The sequence below is a fragment of the Leptonychotes weddellii genome, chromosome X, assembly GCF_054177405.1.
Source record: "Leptonychotes weddellii isolate Sample4059 chromosome X, ASM5417740v2, whole genome shotgun sequence".
Taxonomy (NCBI): Eukaryota; Metazoa; Chordata; class Mammalia; order Carnivora; family Phocidae; genus Leptonychotes; species Leptonychotes weddellii.
In genome coordinates this window covers 11,278,813-11,301,385 of record NC_138385.1, presented here as the reverse complement: position 1 = coordinate 11,301,385, position 22,573 = coordinate 11,278,813, and the positions used below count along the sequence as shown (strand labels likewise).

Here is a 22,573-nt window from a genome sequence, read left to right as displayed (position 1 = left end):
TGTGTTAAAACAACTTCTCCCATCAGTTGAAAAAATAAAGAATCAACACCCATGTTCACAGCAGCATCATTCACAAAACCAAAAGCTGGAAACGACCCAAATGCCCATCAACAGATGAATGGATAAAGAAAACCTGGTATATACATATGTGACGGTTACTTTTTGTGTATCACCTCGACTGGGCTAAGGGATGCCCAGAAAGCTGAGAAAACATTATTTCTGGGTGTGTCTATGAGGGTATTTCTGGAAGGGATTAGCGTTTGAGTCAATAGACTGAGTAAAGAAGATGGCCCTCACTAACGTGTGCAGGCATCATCCACTCCATTGAGGGCCCCCATAGAACAAAAAGGTCGGGGGAGGGCAATTTCTATCTCTTCTTGAACTGGGATGTTGTCCTCTCACCTCAGACACCAGACCTCCAGGTTCTTGGGCCTTCAAACTCCAGGACTTACACCAGCCGCCTCCCTCAGACTAGGCCCAGACTAGGAGTTACACCATCAGCTGCCCTGGTTCTCATACCTTCATGATTGCACTGAGGGATAGCATCAGAGCATGGGACTTCTCAGGCTCAATAACCATGTGAGCCAATTCCTGGAATAAATATCCTCTTATGGGTCTATATCGATATCGATATAGACATCAATAGGTATATTCTGTTTCTCTGGAGAACCCCAAAACGACATGCAACAAAATATTCAGCCTTTAAAAGGAAGGAAATTCTGATACATGCTACAACACGGATGAACCTGGAGGACATTATGTCAAGTGAAATAAGCCAGTCACAAAAAGACAAATACTATACGATTCCACTCATACGAGGCATCCAAACTCTTAGAACCACAAAGTAGAGCGGTGGCTGCCTGGGGCTGGGGGGGAGGGGTTGTTGTTTAATGGGTATAGAGTTTCAGTTTTGCAAGATGAAAAAGTTCCAGAGAGAGATTTCACAACAATGTGAATACACTTAACAGCACTGAACCATATGCTTAAAAATGGTTGTTAAGACGGTAAATTTTATGTTACGTGTATTTTACCACAATTAGAAACAAAAGAAAAATTTTAAAAAGGAACATGCTGTAATGATACATGGTACAGTGTCATGAACCTCTAAGAAAAACTGGTTATGGTACACAAAGGCCCCAGATGTTTAACTTGTGTAGAAATGCTCTACTCCTTCTAATGAAATTTAATTTAATGCACAGATAGGAAAAAATGCAATGCTTCAGTTCTTTCAGTCATGGGTGAGTACAATGAAAGGAGATGAACACACTTTTTAAAAATGTTCTTGCCTTTGTGGGGGAAAAAACAATACAAGCAATCTTATTTAGGTCACAGCAGTTACTGTAAACATCCCAAAGAAAGCTTATTAATAACAGCCACCCACAAAGGACCTGGTTTCAACCATGGAATGCCATGGAGTCGTTGGAAGAGGGAATTTAGAGAGAATTTGTCCAGATTTTAAAAATTAGAATGTTAGCATCTTTTTGAGGTTCAATTTGGATTTAGAAAGAACAAATGGAGCCAATATTTTAAATTAGGAATTTGGACTAGATGGTGTCTGAAGGGCCTTCTGGCTCTAAATCGTAACAATTGATTGCTTACTTGATTAAAAAAATCAGGGAAGCATCCTAAATATGCCAATCCTTGATTCTGCTATCGGTAAGGTAAAGGAGGTCACCTGCCTCAGTCTATCAGTGTGGGTACGAGGAAAAGCACTAAGCCCGGCCCCTGCCACTAACCTGCTCTAGGACCCTGGGCAGGTCACTGCCTCTCCGTGGGCCTGATTCCCTCTTCTCCCCAATGGGAAACTTGGATCAGATGGTTTTTACAGTCCCTTCCAACCACTATAATCTCTGATTAAGAACCTGTGAAGCACAGCAGTGAAGGTTGTAGAACAATGTCGGTGTGCATAATGCCACTGAACCGCACACTTAAAAATCATTAAAATGGTACATTTTATGTTGTCTCTTTTATCACAATAAAAAAAATTAAAAATAAATACATTTGGGGGCGGGGCACCAGGGTGGTTAACAGTTGGTTGAGCATCCAACTCTTGGTTTCGGCTCAGGTCAAGATCTCATGGGTTGTGGGATCGAGCCCCACATTGGGCTCCGTGCTCAGCGCGGAGTCTGCTTAAGATTCTCTCTCCCTCTCTCCTCCCTTCTAAAATAAATAAATAGGGGTGCCTGGGTGGCTCAGTCATTAAGCGTCTGCCTTCGGCTCAGGTCATGATCCCACGGTCCTGGGATCAAGCCCCACATCAGGCTCTCTGCTGGGTGGGAAGCCTGCTTCTCCCTCTCCCACTCCCCCTGCTTGTGTTCCCTCTCCTGCTGCCTCTCTCTGTGTCAAATAAATAAATAAAATCTAAAAAAAAATAAAATAAAATAATAAATAAATAAATAAATCTTTTGACAAAAATAAGCAAAATTTTTCAAAAGCAACCTGGGAAGCAAAAACAGCCACTCTGAGCAATAACAGAATTGCAGGAAACCCAAACACTTCAACAAGAGGCCTCTAGGCTTGGCTTTTATTTCTTTATTTTTACTCAAGTGATCCTTGATCCCCAAAGAAACATTCAGATACACCGGAGATGATGCTACTAAAAGAAAGATTTTTCATAGAAAGTAACTCCATTCATACTGTAACTACCTCCCATTCACCCATCTGAGTCCAATCTGCATAGGTAAAGCTTTCGTGAACTGAGCCTCACCTATATTACAATATGGTCAAGAGCCATGCACCCTAGCCAAAATCTCACTCTCGTAGGGCAATTACTCTCATTTCCTCCAGCCATGGAAACTAAGCAACTCAACTTCTGGCTCAAAGGCAGAGGAACAAGTTTATTATCTTCTGCCAGGGTTTTCAGATCCTAGGGAGATATCCTCTGCACTAAAAATCAATACAAGATTTTCCAAGGTATTCGGTTTTGTCACTTGTCTGGAGACAATGGCCTCAGAAAAGAGGATGGACTATCTTACTTCCTTTCCTCCCTTTCTGTGCATGCTGCCCTTTAAAGACATGCTCTTTGTTCTGTGAATTCAAAGGTTGCTTTTATGTCCAGTGGGGCGGAGGGAGAAAGCTGTGTGTTTTTTAAGTGGTGAAATCTGTCAAAGTCCCAAAGGCTCTTGTGATACAAACCAGGTCATTCTATACAGCCTGAACCCCCGATTCCATAGGAGAAATAAAAAAACCATTTATAACTCAAAGTAACTAGCAGTAGTAGGTCAATGCACTTGATCGGTCATAAACAAATTAGAGGGACACTGCTTGGGACCTAGAGGACGAGAAGAGCTTGGGGTGTATCTAGGCCTAACCTAACCCGCACACTCCTACCCGCCCCCACCTCTTGCCAGACAAATATAGACAGGAAAGTGGTACCCAAGAAGGGGAGTTCCCTTGCCCACCTGCTCCGGACGGGCAGAAGGATATCTGAGAAGTCCCACTCTCACCCCCTGGAGCCCACCACATAAAGAACCACTGAGGTTCAAGCCACCAGAATGGTCAAACTATTTGAGCCATTCTGATAGCGCCCCCCCCCCCAGGTCCCCGCCAACCCTGCCCTCTCTGGGGGGGATCCAGACTGAGAAATTTTCTTCCTTCCTTAGTTTCTCCTACAGAGAAGACAGTGAGAAGAACTGGAGGTGATGCTATGGAGGAGAGAGAAGAGGAGCACACAAGAGAAAGGAGGCTCCCAACCAAAGCATCTGCATGTGTAAGGTTAATTCAACCCAGGAGAAAACAAGGACCCACAGCACATAGCTCATTAACAATGCTGGGCGGAGACCTCAGGGCTCCAACTCACCTAATAGTTGTGGAGACACTGAGCCCTTTGAGGAGTTGAAAGCTATGGACCCCCCTGACCAGAAAAAATGCACGTTTACACCTAATTTCCAGGGCTCCTGTGTTGTCTCCAGGACAATGTTTTCCCAACTCGCCTGAGGATAAGAATGGCCATGATGGGCACCAGGTCATTCACTGACATACCGCCAACATGGAGCAGAGTGCTTTGTGCAACGATAGTTTGGTTCTTCAAAGTAAACTTGCAAAGTATCAGCTCCACGAAGGCACAGATGGTTATCTGTTCTGCTCACGGCTGCATTCTCAGTGTCTACAGCACATGGAAAGTTCGATAAATACTAAGCAAATTAATGGATGAATTAGTAGAACTAAAATCCATTAAAATTGGACTATGACTGTCAAATGTGTGAATCTATAGATTTGTTTCTACGGCCAACAAGCCTGCTAAAAGGAACCCTCTAACTCAAATAATCCATATGAAAATCACTACTGTTTTAGTAGTGTATTATCAATATCACCATGGACCAAGCCCTATGTAGCTGGCACTGTCTTTGATGTTTTCCATACATTATCTCATTCCACCTTTAAAACAGGCATGTAAGAAAAATGTAACTATCTCCCATTTTGGGGAGACTTAGAAAGATTATTTGCCCAAGATCACACAGCGAATAAGTACAGGAACTTAGAATGTGGACCCAAGTCTCTCAAATCCATGCTTTTAACCATGTAGCCACTTTTATATGGAAGATGACATACTGTAAAATAGGAATTATACCCCAAATTAAATTAGCAATATTAAATCCAGATGGAATGTTGCTGTGAGTCTAAGGGCTTTTGGTACAGTTTGGAGTTTCAAAGTACAGGAGCATTTAAAGACACCGAAGAAGGACGCTGAGCGCTGTGGTTAAGTAACACATTTACTGAACATCTGTTTTGTGAAAAGGGCCCTTGAGGAGGTTACAATCTAGTTGGGGAGCTAAAACCTAAGCAGGTGAAAAGTTCATCATAGAGTTATCCACAGTAGCCCATGGGAACTGCCAGAAGCCCAGTGTCAGGAGTAAGCAGTTCCTGCGGGGAGGGTGGAAGAGAGGCTTGTTTCCTGGAGGAAGAAGAGGAGAATCATAAAACGTAGAAAGAATAGGTAGAACATTCTAGATCAAGAAATGGTGGGAGCTGGAGCAGAAAAGGCAGTATGAAGACAACCCATGAGCAATATTTTGTCTATATTATTTTTTATTATATGATTAATATCATTATATATATCCACTGTAGAGAAAATAGAAGATACAAATTAAAAAAAAAAAAAAAACTATAAATATTCTATAAGCAACCACCCAGAGATTCCTTTTGGTGTCTTTTCTTTGAGGATTTATTCTAAGTATATTGTATGTCTATTTATGTAGACATATGCAGGTTTGTCTACATGTATTTAATTTTATATTTACAGATCTACTCATGCATATATAGATCTTTATATACGGATATTCATAAATTTACATTTATAAAATACTAATAATGTTTGTGGAGCTCAGTGAGATGGATCTCGAGGCAGTACAGAAGAACTGTTCACACCCAGAGGCACAAAAATCACCATCTCTCCTTCATCACCCCCAAGTCCACACCCAGAGTGCACATACTAAAAAAGATGGTGTGGAAGATTATTTAATAACATAGAAAAACATTCTATTATGTTGTTGAGTGAAAAGAGCAGGTTATAGTATATATTGCGTGATCCCACACATTCTCAAAGATAATAACCCATGTATATGCATGTATTCTAAAACTCAGAGGAAAAAAAACACTGGAAGGAAAACCGCAACAAATTAACCTAGGAGTGGAACCCTTGGGTGGTATTTTCTTATCTATGCTTGTAAGATTTTCCAAATTGTCCCCGCTCAACATGCATTATTTTGTAATCTGAAAAAAAAAAAAAATCGATGCGATGAAACATAAGCAAGGGAAAAGCGCCCCAATGAATTCAAATCGGCCCTGAATGTTCTGCTTCAAGATTCATCCTAGGTTTCTGAAGAGCTAAAACCGAATTAGCATTGACCATTAGGCAGAGAAAGCAACGCTCTCGTCTTGGCCAAGCCCCGACTTCAAGGCTTGGATTGGACTCTGCCTCCCGTGCCGGCCTTTGAGGCGTCCAGCGGGTGGGTCAGGCGCAGCGCGAGCGCGGATGCCCGGAGGCCTGGAGGGGGCCACACACCACGCTCCCTCCGGCCCCGCCCGGCCGCCACCATCTTAACACCGCCCCCCACCCGCGGCAAAGCGCCCGCGGCCAGATCGCGAGCGAGGCCGAGGGCTGTGCCGAGCGAGCACCGAACCCTTCCCCCGCCTGCGGCCGCCCGCGCCGCGGATCACTGTGCGGCGGCGTCCCCACGCCGGCGGGCCGGGCCGTGGGCACCCGGGCCAGTGGGCAAAGCCGTCCGCTGCCCGCCGCCTGCAAGGAGCTTTGTCATGCCGGGCGCCGAGCAGCGCTTCGCCAAGTTTCACCTTCGGTGACACAACTTTTCCGTGTTTCTTTTTTAGGCAGCCGCCACATCACGAGGCTAATGAGCACACCGAGGTTTGTAATAAACCCGCCTGCCAGATCCACGGCGACTGACGGACGCTGGTCACCAGGACGTTCAGCGCTACCGTCCGGTTCCCAGCTTAGTCGGACAACAAATACTCCCTGGACTGACCGCATCGACGAGCGTCCGGCCCTGTTTCCAGGAGAAAGGCTCACCTCGTCCTCAGCGCTCTGAAAACCACGCGCAGATCCAAGCTCTTGGAAGTCTTAATGTTCAGAAAAACCACCCCCTCCCCCAAGGGGAGAGGCAGGCTTACACACAGAGAATCCAAGTCAAAGGCAAAAGAAGCAGGTCAAGTCACAATACTTTCCAAGTCAGGCTTGAAAGAAGATTCTGAAAATATCTATAGGCATATTCAAGAACTGCACTCAGCCTGCCTTCTTTAGGTTGTTTACTTCCACTTTTAACAGCAAGCTAAATATTTTAAGAACTCGATCTGTTTACTAACCCCCAGTTCAAGAGCAGTAGAAATGCTACCTCCATAATTTGGAGGGATTTTTGAGAACTGGGTTTCATGTTTGTTATTAAACTTACCTATAACCATGCAATACACCCATCACTGTTAATTACAGCTGTTAAACATAGGTTCTGCAGCACAGAGAACTACATGATTCCTAACTTTGAGAACTATAATTAATATGGTCGTTCAAGGCTGTGTCTCCATTAACAAGATATATTTTTGGAAATATTATCTAACTGAAGGCAGCATAAATAGTAAAAATAACTAAATAAAGCTCACACTTTTTTATTTTTCCATTTAAAATGAGTTATATAATAAGTAGTGAAAAGCCTCTTCTGTGGAGCTGCACTTTAAGGGGTGGATTTCTTCACTCAAGTTAATATAGCTATCAGGGGAGAAAATGCAGAAATGAGAATCCTCCACTGAGCCCAGTATACCCGAAGGAACCCCATTCAGCTAATGACCACTGACATCTGTTGACAAGGAAAGGAGGGGGGAGAGAAAAGGAGAGAGGGAGTTCTAGAGAGGGAGGGAGAGAAAATGGGGTAGCGTTGAGAAAGAGAAGGAAATGAGACAGATGATTCTGATGAGAGGCAGACTGAAAGCATATGCCATGTACTAGGGGAAAAAATAAACAATTGGGAGTTTTACCCAGCAGTGAATTAAGAGGAAGTGTAATCTTTAGAACACAGGTGAAACAAATTCCCAGACACAGTTCTGGAGAAAAGCACCATTATTTTCAAACTGACAGATGCTTAAATCTTACAAGTCACAGTCATGGCCAGTTGAGGGAAGATACACAATGAAAAGTAAAAAGTCAGAATGTCCAAGGCCAAAGGGAAAGGAAGGGCAACCGTAAGGTAGGACTGAGTTTCTTTCATCTCTGTGCACCCAGGCTGGGAAGAGTCACTCAGACAAATGTTCGGAGACTCATTCAGCCGCACGAGGACCACAGCCCTGGAGCAGTCATGCATGTATGCCTGGGCACGCTCTTCCTAACCATGTCCACATTGGTAAACAGGAAATAATTTTGTCTTTGTGCAAACCGAGATTAGATGAAGCATCCCCCGTGTTGCGTGGGGAGGCACTATGACAGCGGTTAAGAGGTGGATTTGAGAGGCGCCTGGGTGGCTCAGTTGGTTAAGTGTCTGACTTGATTTCGGCTCAGGTCGTGAGTTCAGGCTCCTCACTGGGCGTGGGGCCCGCTTAAGAGTCTATCTCTCCCTCTGCCCCTCCCCCCTCTAAAAAAAAAAAAGAGGTGGATTTGAAGTCAGTCAAACTTGGCTCAAACTCCACCGTCTTGCTAGCTGAGTGACCTCAGACTGGCCTTAGTCTCTGAGACTCGGTTTTTTCATCCATCAAATGGGAATAATAATAGTATGTGTATCTATCCTTGATAGACTGTTAGGAAGATTTCAGGAGATATTTCATGTCAAATCCCTTAGTGTTTAATAAAAGTATTAAGACCCTAACCAAAATTATTCTTCAACCAACCGAGATGCTAGAAAGTCAACCAGACATTAATTCCTTGGGGTTAAAGCTCAGCCTCTGGCAATCCTTAGTTAAAATGGAAATATCCCCAGCCATCTATCAGATTACACCAAAGTGAAACAGTGACAGAGCCATTCTGTTACACACAGCTTTCTGATATGACAACAAACTGGAAATGAACATAGCACAGGACCAATGAGTTTTGCTACATGCATTCTACAATTACTCATTAATTACTACAATGCCAATCACTGTGCTAGGTGCAATCCACTATCTATGTGACCTCATTCGATCTGTAAACTTGAATTTTCTCATCTCTAAAGCCCATAAACACTAATCGCTACTTTGGCCGTCAGGAGGATTAAATGAGATATATGTAAAAATAATATATGCTTACTAAATAAGTACTCCATAATTTAGAAGCTACTATACTAATGATAAGTATGATGATTATTGTCATTGTTATTAAATGACGATCAAACATACCCCTGCTTAAAGGAATTCCTTACCTTGCCGAGAATATTCGACAAATACTCCTTATGGGCCTGACAAGTACAAGACCCTGTTGAGTGCCCTAGTATGTGTGTGTGTGGGGGGGAGGGGTGCCCAAGAAACCAGAAAAAGGGTGTTAAGTGAGAAAGGAAGCTTCCTGAAAGGAGAGGTGACTAGGTGTCAGAAACAAAGAATGCATACTGCATGATTCCATTGATAATTAAATTCAATAACAGGCAAAGTATGATGACCAAAATCAAAAGAGAAGCTGCCTCTGAAGAGGGAATGACAAGAAAGGAACATTAGAGAACTCCCTGGGGTGATGAAAATATTCTATAACTTGATTTTGATACTGATTACATGGGTGTAAACATTTGTCAAAATTAATCAAGAGGCACATTTCAGATTTGTGTAAGTTACTGTGTATAATCTTGAATTACACAAAAGGAAATTGGGTTCCTATTTTTTTTTTTTTTTAATTAACTGTTTTCAGGGCGCCTGGATGGCTCACTTGGTTAAGCGTCTGCCTTCGGCTCAGGTCCTGATCCCAGGGTCCTGGGATCGAGCCCCGCATCGGGCTCCCTGGTCAGCTGGGAATCTGCTTCTCCCTCTCCCTCTGCTGCTCCCCGCCCCTTGTGCTCTCTTACTCTCACTCTCTCTCTCGAATAAATAAATAAAATCTTTAAAAAAATGAACTATTTTCTAATTTGGCCTCTGATCAGGCCTGCCTTTCACCAGATTTTTTGTTCTTTCTTCCCAGGCCCTCCTGCCAGGATCCAGAAAGAACAGACATGTACACCCAAGAATTCCTTTAGGCCAAATAGTGACTGTCCAAACTAAATCTGAGGTCTCTGCAGAAGGGTGAGAGTAGGAAGCCCAAGCAAGCAACCCAGCTCATGCCAGCCCTACTGCACCTCCTAGAATGTCAACTCAAACCTTACACCAACTGAAGCCAAGGGTGCTGAAAGAGTTTAAAAGAATCAACAAGGACACCTACTACCCTCTGCCCCCTGCCTCTGGAGAAGGTCATTAGCCAGTGACGCTAAGACCATTTCCATTTGAAAATCAATGCTAAAAGTAATTTCAAAGGGCAGAGGCATGAGTAGGGTATGAGGACTGCCTTTACTTACAGTGATCTCAACCTACAGTAATTGTAATTTGGGTTTCTTGTCTCTTACAAACCCAGATTCTTAATAAAATAGTCCCCATTTCCATTGTGCCCCAAGAACCAAGAACTTATCTCTTTGCTAATATGAAACTGCCATTTTCAGGGTTAATACCCTGGAAAACACTGCTTTAGAGAAAAAATAAATGGCCCTCCAATTCAAGGAGAAATTAGACCGGCAGGCTGGAGTGGTCATAATGATCACTATATACTATTTCACCTTCTCTAGGAAATTAATGCATTTACCCAGAAATCCACATCCCTAATGAATGTTTCATCAAGATATGGCATTCACCAAAGTGACAAAAATGCCACAGTAAAAAAAAAAAAAAAAAAAAAAAAATGTCAGAAATCTGATTCAAGTGAGTTTGTAGAACCAGGATATCGCAAACAGATAAGCTACATTTCAAGTTGGTGAGGACTAAGATAAATCATGTTTCTCAGTACAGTGAACCTGAAGTCCATTCCTCAGCCCGTGCTGAGAAATCCTGGGGCTAATGTGTCTTCTGGAGAGACAAACAGAAATTGGTGACTGCAAACAACGATTGCGGATGTTTGTCTTCTCTACTAAATGTTAAAACCATAGTATGTGCCTAAGCTTTACATTTCAAAGAGCATGTTAAGCTTGGCAAAGTAATAGACATGTGGGATCCCCTCCACCCGCCGTATTTTAATTCATGGGAATTTTTCTCCTTGAATTGTTTAATCGTGGCAATTATTTTCTATTCCTTTCAAATTTCTCAACTCCAAAAATATAAGCCATAATGAAGCAGACACTAGAAAGCCTTTTTATTGGATACATTTGAAGAGCTGCAACACATTCTGCTTGTTCTATGTTGATTCTAATTCCCAGAATGAGGAGTTGATTTGAACATAAAACAGCACAGCTGCAAAGAGACCTGGAATGTTAACAGTTTCATCTCCCTACTCGCTGCCACACAACTCGGCCCTCCAGCTTACCACCCAAAAACCCTGATCCCCATTCCCTTCCCTGTTCTGAGCCTGTTCTCAGGGCCACCATACATTTCCCTGCCCTGGGCGTGGGCCTCAACCCTTTCCCCTTCGCCCCACAGCTCACTTTCTGCTTCTCACCCCGGCCCCAACCCCAAGTCCATTCCCACTCCAACCTCACCCACATCTCCACCCTGAGGACGCGCCCTAAGCCCCTTTAAGGATCTGAACTGTACCAGAAAGAGACTTAGAGGAAGGAACACTCAGTAAGAAGATACAGCACCCCTAACCCACGTCCCAACGTGCTCCTCCTTTTCGCTTCGGCCTCTGCCAATAAGGAAGCTGCACACCACTAGGAATCATAATGAAGAGGACTGGGTGGGGGGGTGGGCACTGTGCACTCCTCTTCTGCACCTATCCCCAAGAACAGACTGACATTTCTGATTCGAGATCTCCTTGGCCACACACCCTCACCAAGGCGGTGATCACTATCCTCAGCATAGAAGAAAACATGGGGTTTATGACGCTCCATAAAACCACTGGTCCATGAGGATTTATCCACAAGGTGAAAAAAATCAAGTCCCTACATGATAATAGGTAGATTATGACTGTTAGTTTTTAGTAAGAAGTCACCAATGTCATGATTTCTTGTGGGTAAAATACCTCCAAGCACCTGCTTTGCCTGGCCCAAATTCGAGAAAGACACTTGACGGAAGCTATTACAGCAATCCACCAAGACCAAGATGATCTTTGGGAATGGCATTCGGGGTTCAGTACTTGATATGCTGGCTGCCTGACCACAATGTCCCATCCTTAGGTATGGTTAGACAGGCTATTGGGAACGGCCAGGAAAGGAGCAGAAAATGAGCCGTACCCATAAAAGCATGCTGGCACCACAACCAAGTACAGCAATAGCTGTGCCAGTGGCTGGTTTCCTGCACTATGCGTGGAATTGTCCTCCATCCCCAGCAGCCAGCAGAAGCCCAGCCTGACCGCTATTACCGACTGTCTCTCCAAGAGAACCCACAGCCCATATCACAGGGCCTTGAAACTTGCCTGGTTGAGATGGCTCTCCATAAGCACAAGGGGAAAAGGTGGTTGAAAACACATACCCAACTCCAAACAGGTAGCTACAAGCCAAATGGCAGCTTTGAAATCGAGAACTGGCTAGCCCTTTTACTCAATCCAGGGATGCATTTGGTTTTATCTGGAGCAGGCTACACGCTTTCTGAATGCCACATAACACAGTTGCAGGAAACCAGACCCAGCCTTAACTGAGTGCTTTTCCAACAGAGAACTGCTGAGAAGATTGTATGTGACAAGGTAGAGAAGAGTGAGTCAAAGCTAAGTGAATATCGACTTGAACAAACAAATGTTATGCTTTCTTCTTCCCTGAAATGGAAATAGGTCCTCCTGTTCAGAAGCTGAGTGCTGCTAACTATATACATATCTGCCAAATTAAAAGTTTATGTAAAGCCTAAAGAAATGAACAAAAGGTGATTTGCTACACAAGAGGCCATTTTCATAGTTTCAAACAAAATCAAGATTCCCACCCTCCCCCCCAACAAAGAGGACAGACTATCTCATCTCGCTACGTTATTGAAAAGATTATCAAAAAGATCACTGCCCATCACTGAGACTGGTCTTACCCTCAATGAGTTGAAGAAAATGTCATTTAAAGACAATCGGCAATTTGTGTGTCTGAAAGCCAAATTTCATTCAGCAGCATGAAATAACTTACTGATTACCTACTATCTGTGCTTTAAGAACTCTAGAAACACTATATTATAGTCTTCCAGGCTGTGGGCATGAACCCCAGATGATGGGGTGGGAGGCTGAATTTAAATAAACAGTAGGCTCTGAAACAGATCATGAAATTCATTCAAATAACTGACTTGATTCAATCATTGTCACACTGTTGTTCAAAACCAAATGTGTGTATATTCAAAGTATCTATTAAATGTTCAATCCTGTGCCTTGCCATGTTGCAAAGAGTGTGCTCATGAGTCCCTTTAGCTTAAAAAAAAAAAAATTCAAAAATGACCCATACATAGGAAATTTGTAAATAACCAAACCTCTTCATGAATATGGTCGGAAATCTTCATTGGTTAAAATAGAAATAAGACCTGCTATCTTTCATCTCTAACATAAAAAGTAGTCTTTCAAATTTGGTCGCATAAGGCTTTTAACATACTTGAAAGAATAAAAAGCTAACTATTACGCATTGACTATTTTCAAAATGCTCTAAATTCAACAACCAACAGAGGCAGAAATGGAACTCCGCTCTCAGCATCCATAAGATTCCCATCTCCTCGGGAAAGTAAACTCCCTTCTTAAAAGTTGTCTTATAAAATTACTTTAATTTCTTCTAATTTCAACCATAATTCCAAGTGCTAATTACATAATTCCTACAGAGAGGTATTCGGTTTCAAGTGTGGTGAGTCAACATGAGAAAATGTTACGACATGCGCCTAGTAAAAATTTTCATCATTGAGTTACAGAGACCTGTCCTAATGTTTCCAGACTTGTTACTCCATTCTGGCCAATTGCAAATTATAGTCCTAAAAGAGCAACTCACTTTCCATGAATGAATTTGGATTCAGGGCCCTCCCAAAGGCAGCCTGAAATAAACCTTAGGTAACCACCTGCTGGAAATCAGGAACCAAAGTTCTAGAAACAAAGCCGAAGTACTCCCAGATTCAGAAGGGGAATCACTGGACTAGATCAGTTTGGTGCTACAATCTTCCATTGCTGTTACCTCTCTGGGCCCTCATGGCAAAACAAAACCTTTTAACGAATCTGAAGTCATTTTCTCTTAAACCTATGAATGCCTGTTTAAGACAAACTACAATGAGGAAAGCTCTGGAAATGTACACCCAGAGTTCTACTTTCCAAGCGACTGTTTCAATTCATCTGCGCACCTCAAACAGCCAGCACCTATGAAGTGGGGGCGGACGGGCTGAACCCTGGCCTGAAGCCAGGCCAGTGGTAACACTGACCCTTAGGACAACAGACCTATACCCCCCGACACAGACACACAAACTTGCCAGCCTTTCCTCAACGCTTTGCCTAATTGGAAGAGATCGACTCCATTTAGAAACAAGGATAAAGGCCCTGAGCTGAAGACTTTTGACAACTTTCAGCGGGGGAGGGCTGGTGCTGTCCTAGAATCTCCCGGGGAGAGAAAGCTCTGAGATGGGGAGAGGCGAGAAGGAGGAGATGAGAAAAAGGAATAGGGACAGGAGTGGGAGGGAAGGGGGCCCCAGGGTGCAGGGAGGAATTAGGGCCCCGTGAACGAAAGCTGGGGCTCCCTCCCTGCAGTCCCATTTCTGCAGCGTGGACTCGGTGTGGGTCGCTGCGGATCAGCGCGCCTGGGGCCCTCAGAACCGGTCCAGCCCACTCCGGCGTCTGCTCTGTAACCATTCCGGACACTTGCTTCTAAGGCACCTGCCTTTCCCAACTGCTCTTACCACACCCCTCTCTGCGCCTCTCCCTGCACCCGGAGCTCCAAGGATGCTCATCTCCAGCTTACATTCCAGAGCTAAGCCGGGTCCTTAGCAAGGCAAAGGCTAGCGCTGGCGGGGGTCAGGAGGACCCCCCCCCTTCCTTCTTCTGAGTTCTCCCGGGTGTGAGCCCTGCTCTGCTGCGCCTCCCCAACCCGCCGGTGGGAGGCCCCAGGCCGAGATGCACACTCCGGGGGACCGGCGGCCGGGTGCCCCGGGCCAGGTGGCTGAACCCCAGAAAGCGGAGAGAGGGGACTGTCCCCTCCCGCGGAGGCCCGCTCCCGCTGGGCACTAGTGGCAAGGGGACAACAGCCTTTGTTCTCCAGGGGCTTGGCGAGGCTGCGCTGCCGAGGCGCAGCGCGGGCGGCGCCGGGGCACCAGGATTGCTCACTTTTGCACGCGGCGTGTCGAAGGTTGCAAGCTCCTGCCTTCTGGGGAGGGGGTAGAGAGTTGGGGAATAGGGGGTGTGAGGGGGAAAGGAGCGTGGGGGGAGGGGTTTTGCGTCTCGGCCAGGCTCTTTGTTTGCATTGGGGGCGGGGAGAGGGGGTTGAAGGTGGATTCGAGCTTGGGTTTCTGAGAGTGGGGCAGATTCCTGAGTATGTCACCATGTTGCACCCGCGCAGCACACATATGCACACTCGCGCACACGCACACAGATGCACTCGCACAGACAGGCGGCCGGCCCGTAGCAGGCAGCGCTGTTCCTGGCGCTCCGGGCTGCAGCAGCTCGGGTCGCCCGCAGCGCCACCACGGTGCGTCCAGAGGGGGAGTGGAAGAGGCTGGAGGCACTCGCGGGGCGACAATTCCACGAGGAAGGAGGGAAAGTGGTGCAACCCCAGCCCCCCCCCCGCGGCCCGCCCCCCCCTCCTTTCTCGCCCGGGGTCGCAGAGGTCACGGGCAGCTTAGGCTCCGTCAGGGAGGCAGGGAGCCGCCGAAGGGCGGCGCGCACGCGAGGGGGCGAGGGAAACCAAGGGAAGGGAAGCCGGCGGACCGGGCGGGCGGGCTTACCCTTAGAAGCATCTTTCTCCTCTTTGGGCTTGGTCACCTTTCCACTCATAGATCCCAGCTTGCTTGACAAGGGTCGCCCAGGAGACAGAAGTCCTCGCCGAGCGGGCCGGACTTCGGAGAGTGCTTAGGGCGGCAAGTCGCGACCGCGAGCTCCCCTCGGTGTGGCTCGGGGCGGAATCCGCTTTTCCCCACCGCTGCCGCCGCCGCCGCTGCCTACGAGAGAGTGGGGAGGAAAGGAGAGGGGTGAAGGAGGAGCCGCCGCCGCCGCCGTCGCCGCCGCCGCGAGCCCGAGCGGCCGGCCGCGGGAGGAGCCGCTCGCCTTGCTCAAGAAGTGAAGAGACAAAGCGGCGCGGCGCTCCCTCCGCGCCCGCCCGCCCGCCCAGGGCCGCGCTCGCCACCCCCCGGGCCGCCGAGAGGTGCGGCCGGGGCTCCCGGCTCCGCCGCCGGCCTCCCCGGGCTCCGCGCGGGCCGCTCGCCGGGCCGGCGCGGGCCGCGCGGGGAATTGCCTGGGTGGGCTGCCCGCGCACCGGCGGGCTGCTTTCCCCCCGCCTCTCTCAATCCGCTGCGGGCCGCCAACTCAATCAAAATAAAAACCCGAGGAAGGCTGAAAAAAAATCAAAACAAAGACGAAAATATTCACTTAAAAATAACGAGCCTCCCCGAAAGGGAAATGTTTGAACATGTGATGAGCAACGTGTGAGCCTGTTACACCGCAGAGCCGCGCAGCTCCTTGCCCGCGGAGAATCGAGAGGGGAGGGTCGCCTCTTTCTTTCTGTTTAATCAATTTTCAGGTTGCTGTTATTTTGCCAAAAGGGGGGCCCGAGTGGCTCGCGAGCGGAGGAGCGGGAACCGATGGCCCTTACCTGCTCTCTCCCTACACCCACACCCCCTCGGAGCTCGCCCGCTCCCTCGCTCGCGCTCTCCTTCCCCAGAACTCTCCGGTCCCAGAGAGCCGCGAATTCAGCCCGCGGCGCATTCTATATAAACGGCAAGGTGTGGGCACGCGGGGGGCGGGGGCCGGCGAGGGCGGGGCCCGCACGGAGCCGCCTGCCGGCTGTAGTAAAAGGAGAGCTCGGCAGGGGCGCGCCGACGTCAGCCGCCGGTTGGCAAAACCCCGGCGAGCCCAGCGGAGAGCGGGCAAGCGTGGCGGCCGGGCGTCCCCCTACCCCCCGGCCCCTCCTGGGCAGGCTGGGCCCGCGGGCGCCGCCGGAGCGGGCTCGCACCGTCGGCCGCCGAGATCGAAGCCCGTCGCACCCCCTAGCCCGTCCCGGTTAGCCCCTCTGCTCCCAGCACCTGTCGTCCCCGCAGCGCTGCCCGGGCCCGCGCTCGTCGTCACCTACGCTTTGGGGACTCCGCTGTTGGCAACTGCCTGCACCGAACGGTGGAATCTCAGTCCGGGAAGTCGGCGACTCCTCGCCTCCCGCCAGCTGCCCAAGTTGAGACAGCCGGGCTCTCCCGGCAGGGAGAAGGGCGCGCTGGGATCTGGGTGTCACTAGGGCAGACAGTGAAACTGACCGCGGCGGCTGCCACCTCCCACCCCCACCCCCTCACGCAGGCCCCTCCTCCTAGGGCTGATCGCTCTGGTTGGCAAACTGGGCGCGAAGAGTGCCCACCATCCAGGATAGCCAACCCCAAGCAAACGGAGTGAGGTGGCACTGGGCGGGGGTGGGGGGGGGGCGAGTGCTGGAGAGGGCGGGATAAGTGGGATCGGCATGTCGCCTGGGGCACGCTAGTGACAAAACACTGGGAAGGTCCCTGAAGATTTGAACTGGAAGGAAAACCGCTCGAAAATTGTACAAGAGGGGGCGACTGAGGAGAGAGAAAGGGCCAAGGAGGGGGGATGGGGGGACAGAGTACTCAGGAATCAACCCTGGGGCGATCTGGGAAACCCGTTCCGTGAGGGCCCCTTTTTGGCCGCGCGGGTACCCGGAAGCTCGGCGCACGGTTGAGGGGCTGGGGTGACCTGGACGCTAACATGACTTGGTCCTCGGAGCCGTCCATTAATCAGACCAGAGGCTCCAGCCTGGCAGTGGAGACTCGGCAGCGACTCCCACGCAGAAAATCCGTTTCCCCTCGTCCCACCCAACTCCACCCGCTCCTTAATTCGGTTTCGTTAATGGCATTAAACCAGGCAAAGAAATCATATAGATGGATTAGTCCCACTGAATCCCAGGCGGTAACTCAATTACAAGAGCCTGCTGTGGCTTTCAAGACCAGGAGAATGGGCTGCCTCCCAAGCCAGCCGGGGTCTAAAGGTCAGCATCCCTCTAAACTCAATTTGCAGCCTCTGTCCTCGGGCTGGGAGGAATTTCAGGTCTGTTTTTCCTGTAAATTATATCTAATAATCGGGAGGCTGATGACACAATGTGATTACCCAACCCAAGGTTAGACCATTAATTAATACCAGTACTTTGGGAAAGAAGGAATTTCTCTTCAAATGACCGGAAATCAAAGGGGGGGGTGGAGACTTGGGTGAGTTTAGAGGAAAGGTGGAGAGGAAGATGGTAGAGTCCTTAGATAATGTACACCCAATAGTCGGTTACCTTGGATTTAGTGCCCACCTTCCATCAAGCAGCACACTAAAATCTTTACATCATTATCTTATTTCATCTTTACAACAGCCCTAGGAAGTGTTGGTATCGCTATTTCCATTGTACAAGTGAGAGAAAATTGCAGCTCAGAGAGGTTAAGGAAGTTGCCTGGAGGTCACACAGCTGGTAAGTGAAGAAGCCTGGACAAAAAAAAAACTAGGAGAGCCAGGATAGGACAGGAGTTGAGTCTGTCATTTTAGACAGTGCTCTTCTATTAGACCACATGGTCTCTCAACCCTCCTATCAGCCTCTTGAAAGGTCGGGGGGAGAACATTTTTACTCGATCTATCTGCTGGTCCTAAACCCCTAAAACTTTTCAAACTCCCTTAACTCAGCACATTCAAACACACATGTATGTGTACACACACACACACACACACACACCTCTTGCATACACAGAACATTTTCTTTGTCCACATACCCCCAATAAGCGACAAGACCTTCTTTTAGGAAAAGGGTCAGTCTCTATCTTGGGAAATAATAAGCATGATACTTATGTCTGTCCTGAGTACCTCAGCTTTCCTGCCACATTAACATTTCCAGATTTCCAGGAAAGTTCTCAGCGCAGGTAAGACTTTCCCCTTCCCCTCCAAACCCTGTTACCAATGGCACCTCCAGCAAAGGTAACTTTCCTGGAAGCCAGATATCACCCTGTTCCTTGAAGAACACTAGTTCATTAACATATGAGTAAACCTGGGTTAGTTAATATGATTCAGACGAGTTGAGATGTCTGTTTGGGAGTATTAGTGGAATCTGTCTATCCATGAACACAAACAGGTAAAGTGTGTTTCTTTCACCATAAACCACCCTGCAAAAGAAATGATCAGAAGATAAAGAAAACAGACACCGCAGGCAAGAACAATACAGTGACGTGTGTCCATACGGGGGCAAATCAGTGACATCGTAAGTGCGTGCATTTGTGCCAGAGACCAAGGATTATGAAGTGCCAGGATAGGCAGTCTCACCTAAATAAAGCTGAAGACCCTACTAGGGAGGTCATGGGTAGCCTGTTTTGTAGAAACCCTGGGGCTTTCCCCTTTTCAAAGCCCTGTGTTTAATATGAACAGAATGTTATTGGTATTGTCTCAGAAAAAGGCATGCGCCAGTGCCCCCGCGCTACTTGGTAACTCAGGATGGTCAGCTGGAAGAGGATCTGCCATCTGCATGAGGCCATTCAGGAGGTAGTCTTTCCCCTCAACCAAATGGAGTAGTCTCGAAGCATCTCAGTGAAGCCCCGGCTTAGTCTGTAGCACTTCCTCTTTCCCACCCGGATCCTTCTGCCCCTTCCCACCAAGGTAGAAGTGCCTTCACTTTTCAAAGCCTAGCAATTGACACTACCTGATCCCTTCACTTCTCGCTGCCTTGTCACTATGGTAACATGGTCCTGTCCATCCTGTCTCTGCCCATCCTATGAGAGAGAGCTCCATATATCTGATAAAACATGGGGCACGGGCGGTGTCTGGTGGAGTTGAGTGGCTTGGTCCTGGAATGAAAGCAATAGGCTAAGGCAAAATGCTGCATGGCCACACCTCTACAGAGGTCTGGGGGTTTTCCAGAGGAAGGGGCGGAGGCTTGAGTCTTTGGAAGGAAAGTGGGAAAAGTCCTGAGAGTTTCGTTCTCTTGGCCCTATCATCCTTCTGGTGTCTGTTTCATGCCAGTCTCCCAATGCCTCAAGACACCAGCCTCTGGATTCCAGGTTTGCTCATTCCCCCGGCAGCTCTGAGCAGTGTTTCTGGGCAAGATGCCACATGCTTCCACTGTCTGTGCTGGAGGGTAAGGTTGGGGTGAGTCGGGGCACGGAGGGCAGATACACTTAGGGCTCTTTCCTGGCAGGTTTGGACTGGCTGAGTGTAAAGCCATTGTCATCAGGCACCACCAAATTAGATGCTTTAGTGACAAGACTTCTTCTCACTGGACCAAATGTGTTTTTCATTTGCAGAAACACTTCACAGCAGAAAGCTGGTCAAAAGGAGGCAGCCTGGCAAAAGCCACACTTGAAGCCAGGGTACTTGAGATAAAGAAAGGCCCACTGGGCCAAGATCTAGGAGTTGGAAATCACTTTCATTTTTTAAGCTCACATCTTAGCAATTTGAACTTTGAGATCCAAATGCTAGAGCTCTGAAAGGCATTCATTTCTGATTCAAACCCTACAGTGTTCATCTCCATCACCCGTTAAGATTGCTTTCGATCGGAATCTTGAGTTGTGGATTTCTGTGATGAAAGAGTTAGGTAAGATCATCTCCAAAGATGGTCACTGTGGCAGTTTTAAAACATGGCCACTGGGCACTCTGACCTCTCCCCCTTGATGCTGGGTAAGCTTCTAAATGCTTCAATCTATAGGGCGCCTGGGTGGCTCAGTTGGTTAGGCGACTGCCTTCGGCTCAGGTCATGATCCGGGAGTCCCTGGATCGAGTCCCGCATCGGGCTCCCTGCTCGGCAGGGAGTCTGCTTCGTCTTCTGACCCTATCCCCTCTCATGTGCTCTCTGTCTCTCTCATTCTCTCTGTCTCAAATAAATAAATAAAATCTTTAAAAAAAAATTTAAAAAAATAAAAAATAAATGCTTCAATCTATAGAGTATGGCAGCAGTGATGCTCTATTACTCTCAGGCTAGGTTAGAAAAGGCCATGCAGCTTCTGCCTGGCCCTCTTGGGATGTCTGCTCTGGGGTAAGCCAGCCAGCCGCATGCATGAAATCTGCCTACTCTGAGATAGGCATGCTGGCGAGTTCACCTCTAGACTCTCTGGCTGACACTGTTAGCTGGGCTCCCAACCAACAGCCATCGTTGATTGCCGGCCAAGCAAGAGACCCGTCTTGGGTGTCTAGCCCAAACCACCACATGACATCTGACCGCAACCTGGGGAGAGACCCATCAGTGGAGAACTGTGCGGGGGAGCCCTTCTCAAATCCCTAGCCTGTAAAATTCTGAGCCAAATTAAATGGATGTTTTCAGCTGCTAAGTTTTAGGGCAATAAGCTATGCAGAAATGGTAAGTAGAAGAGTGACCCAAAATTTCTCCTAATCCTATAGGCATACACCACTCCACCCTCTAGAGGTAAAGTCCCCTTGAATCCAGGCTGGCCTCATGACTGGTTTTTACCAATAGAGTGTGGCCAGTTCAAGGCCTAGCCCTTAAGGGATTTGGCAGCTTCGTCTTGTCCCCGGAGGGAGCCAGGTACCATATAAGAAGGCAGGCACCCTGAGACATGTGTTGTGAGGAACCCAGCTGATGGCAAGAACAAAACTCCAGACAGAGGACCCCAGTCAAGCTGTCCCAGCCAGCTCCCAGCCTTTTGAGGTGACAGGCCAGTCTTGCTGCACCCTGCCCAAATTCCCAACCCACAGATTTATGTGCAAAATGGTTGTTTTAAGCCAGTCCATTTTGGGGTAAACTGTTACACATGGCAAGAGATGACTGAAATGCAAGTTCTAGAACCATTTTGGGACCCAGTGGTCTCCATTCCTTGGCCTTGTTACAGACCAGAATGGGTTTTTAGAGTGGGTGCCAGTTATGACAGAGAGATATCAGTGATTTATTCCAAAACAGCTTAATACGAAGACCTTTCCAATCTACATAAATGGGATTTTCTGCCTCTCTTGAAATTGAACATTTGGAACATTATAACGTGTTGTTGGGATGCCAGTCAAGAGTGGACATCTTTAGGGACGCCTGGCTGTCTCAGTCAGAAGAGCGTGCACCTCTCGATTTCAGGGTTGTGAGTTCGAGCCCCACACTGGATGTAGAGACTACTAAAAAAAGTAAACAAACTTTAAAAAAGAGAGAGAGAATGAACATCTTTAAATGTTTTATCACTTTCATGTCCAGCGAAGAAGGAAATAATGAGCTACGGCTTGTTCAAGGATTCAGTCTCGCTCCCAAACAAGGAACGTCACTGGGCAGCACTGGTTTTCCACCCAGAATCCCTATCATTCCACAGCATTCAAGAATCTCCTGTGTCAAGAGGAATAGATAATCAAAGGTGGCCTTTTCCTCACAGCAAGCTCCTGTTTTTCTCTACATCAGAAACAGAGGGCCTAGCCATCATTTCGCCCAGTAAATAACACACAAAAGACTTTGGCCCAGGTCAGTTCCCAGAAGATTTTCAAATCCTGCTCTTGCCTCCCTTCTAGTGGTTACAGTGACGATACCAATGGAAAAGATTTCAGACAGAACAACTGTATTTGTTGAAAACTTCTTGGATATGGTAGTAAGTGCTTAGCACACTTTGATTTGCCCGCATCTAGAATCCTTGAGATTGTATGCTCCTGGATGACAAGGACTGGGTTAAACTCTGCTCAAACTAACCGTCCCCCATGCCCACCCCATGGTTACATAGCACAGAGGACATCAAAGCATGGTAAATAGCCTCATCATCATAACATCATTTACTCACTATACTGGGTTTCTTGCTCCGTAGTAGTATTTACCCAAATCATGCAACTTTATATATTCAAGGCGACCCCGAATTAGTGACCGTGATTATCTCCATTTTCCAGATGAGGAAACAAGCTCAGAGAGGTGAAGATTACAGGAAAACGGTA

At 47.5% G+C, this 22,573-nt stretch overlaps 1 protein-coding gene across 5 annotated transcripts in view; it reads right to left on the bottom strand.

Annotated features, from left to right (window-relative positions):
• The window catches only part of FGF13 (fibroblast growth factor 13), a 486,720-nt gene that overhangs the window by 448,946 nt on the left and 15,201 nt on the right, over positions 1–22,573 (bottom strand). For 2 of the 5 annotated variants that reach the window (XM_081808182.1, XM_081808187.1), the window contains exons 1-2: positions 16,735–16,934; positions 15,442–15,654 (exon numbers count right to left, since the gene is read on the bottom strand). In XM_081808182.1, the coding sequence (XP_081664308.1) occupies positions 15,442–15,490 (49 nt within the window). In that variant the 5' untranslated portion in view covers positions 15,491–15,654; positions 16,735–16,934. Of the gene's footprint in view, positions 1–15,441; positions 15,655–16,304; positions 16,439–16,734; positions 16,938–22,573 lie in introns of those variants that run through there. The other 3 variants (XM_081808184.1, XM_081808183.1, XM_081808186.1) reach the window with 3 other exon arrangements.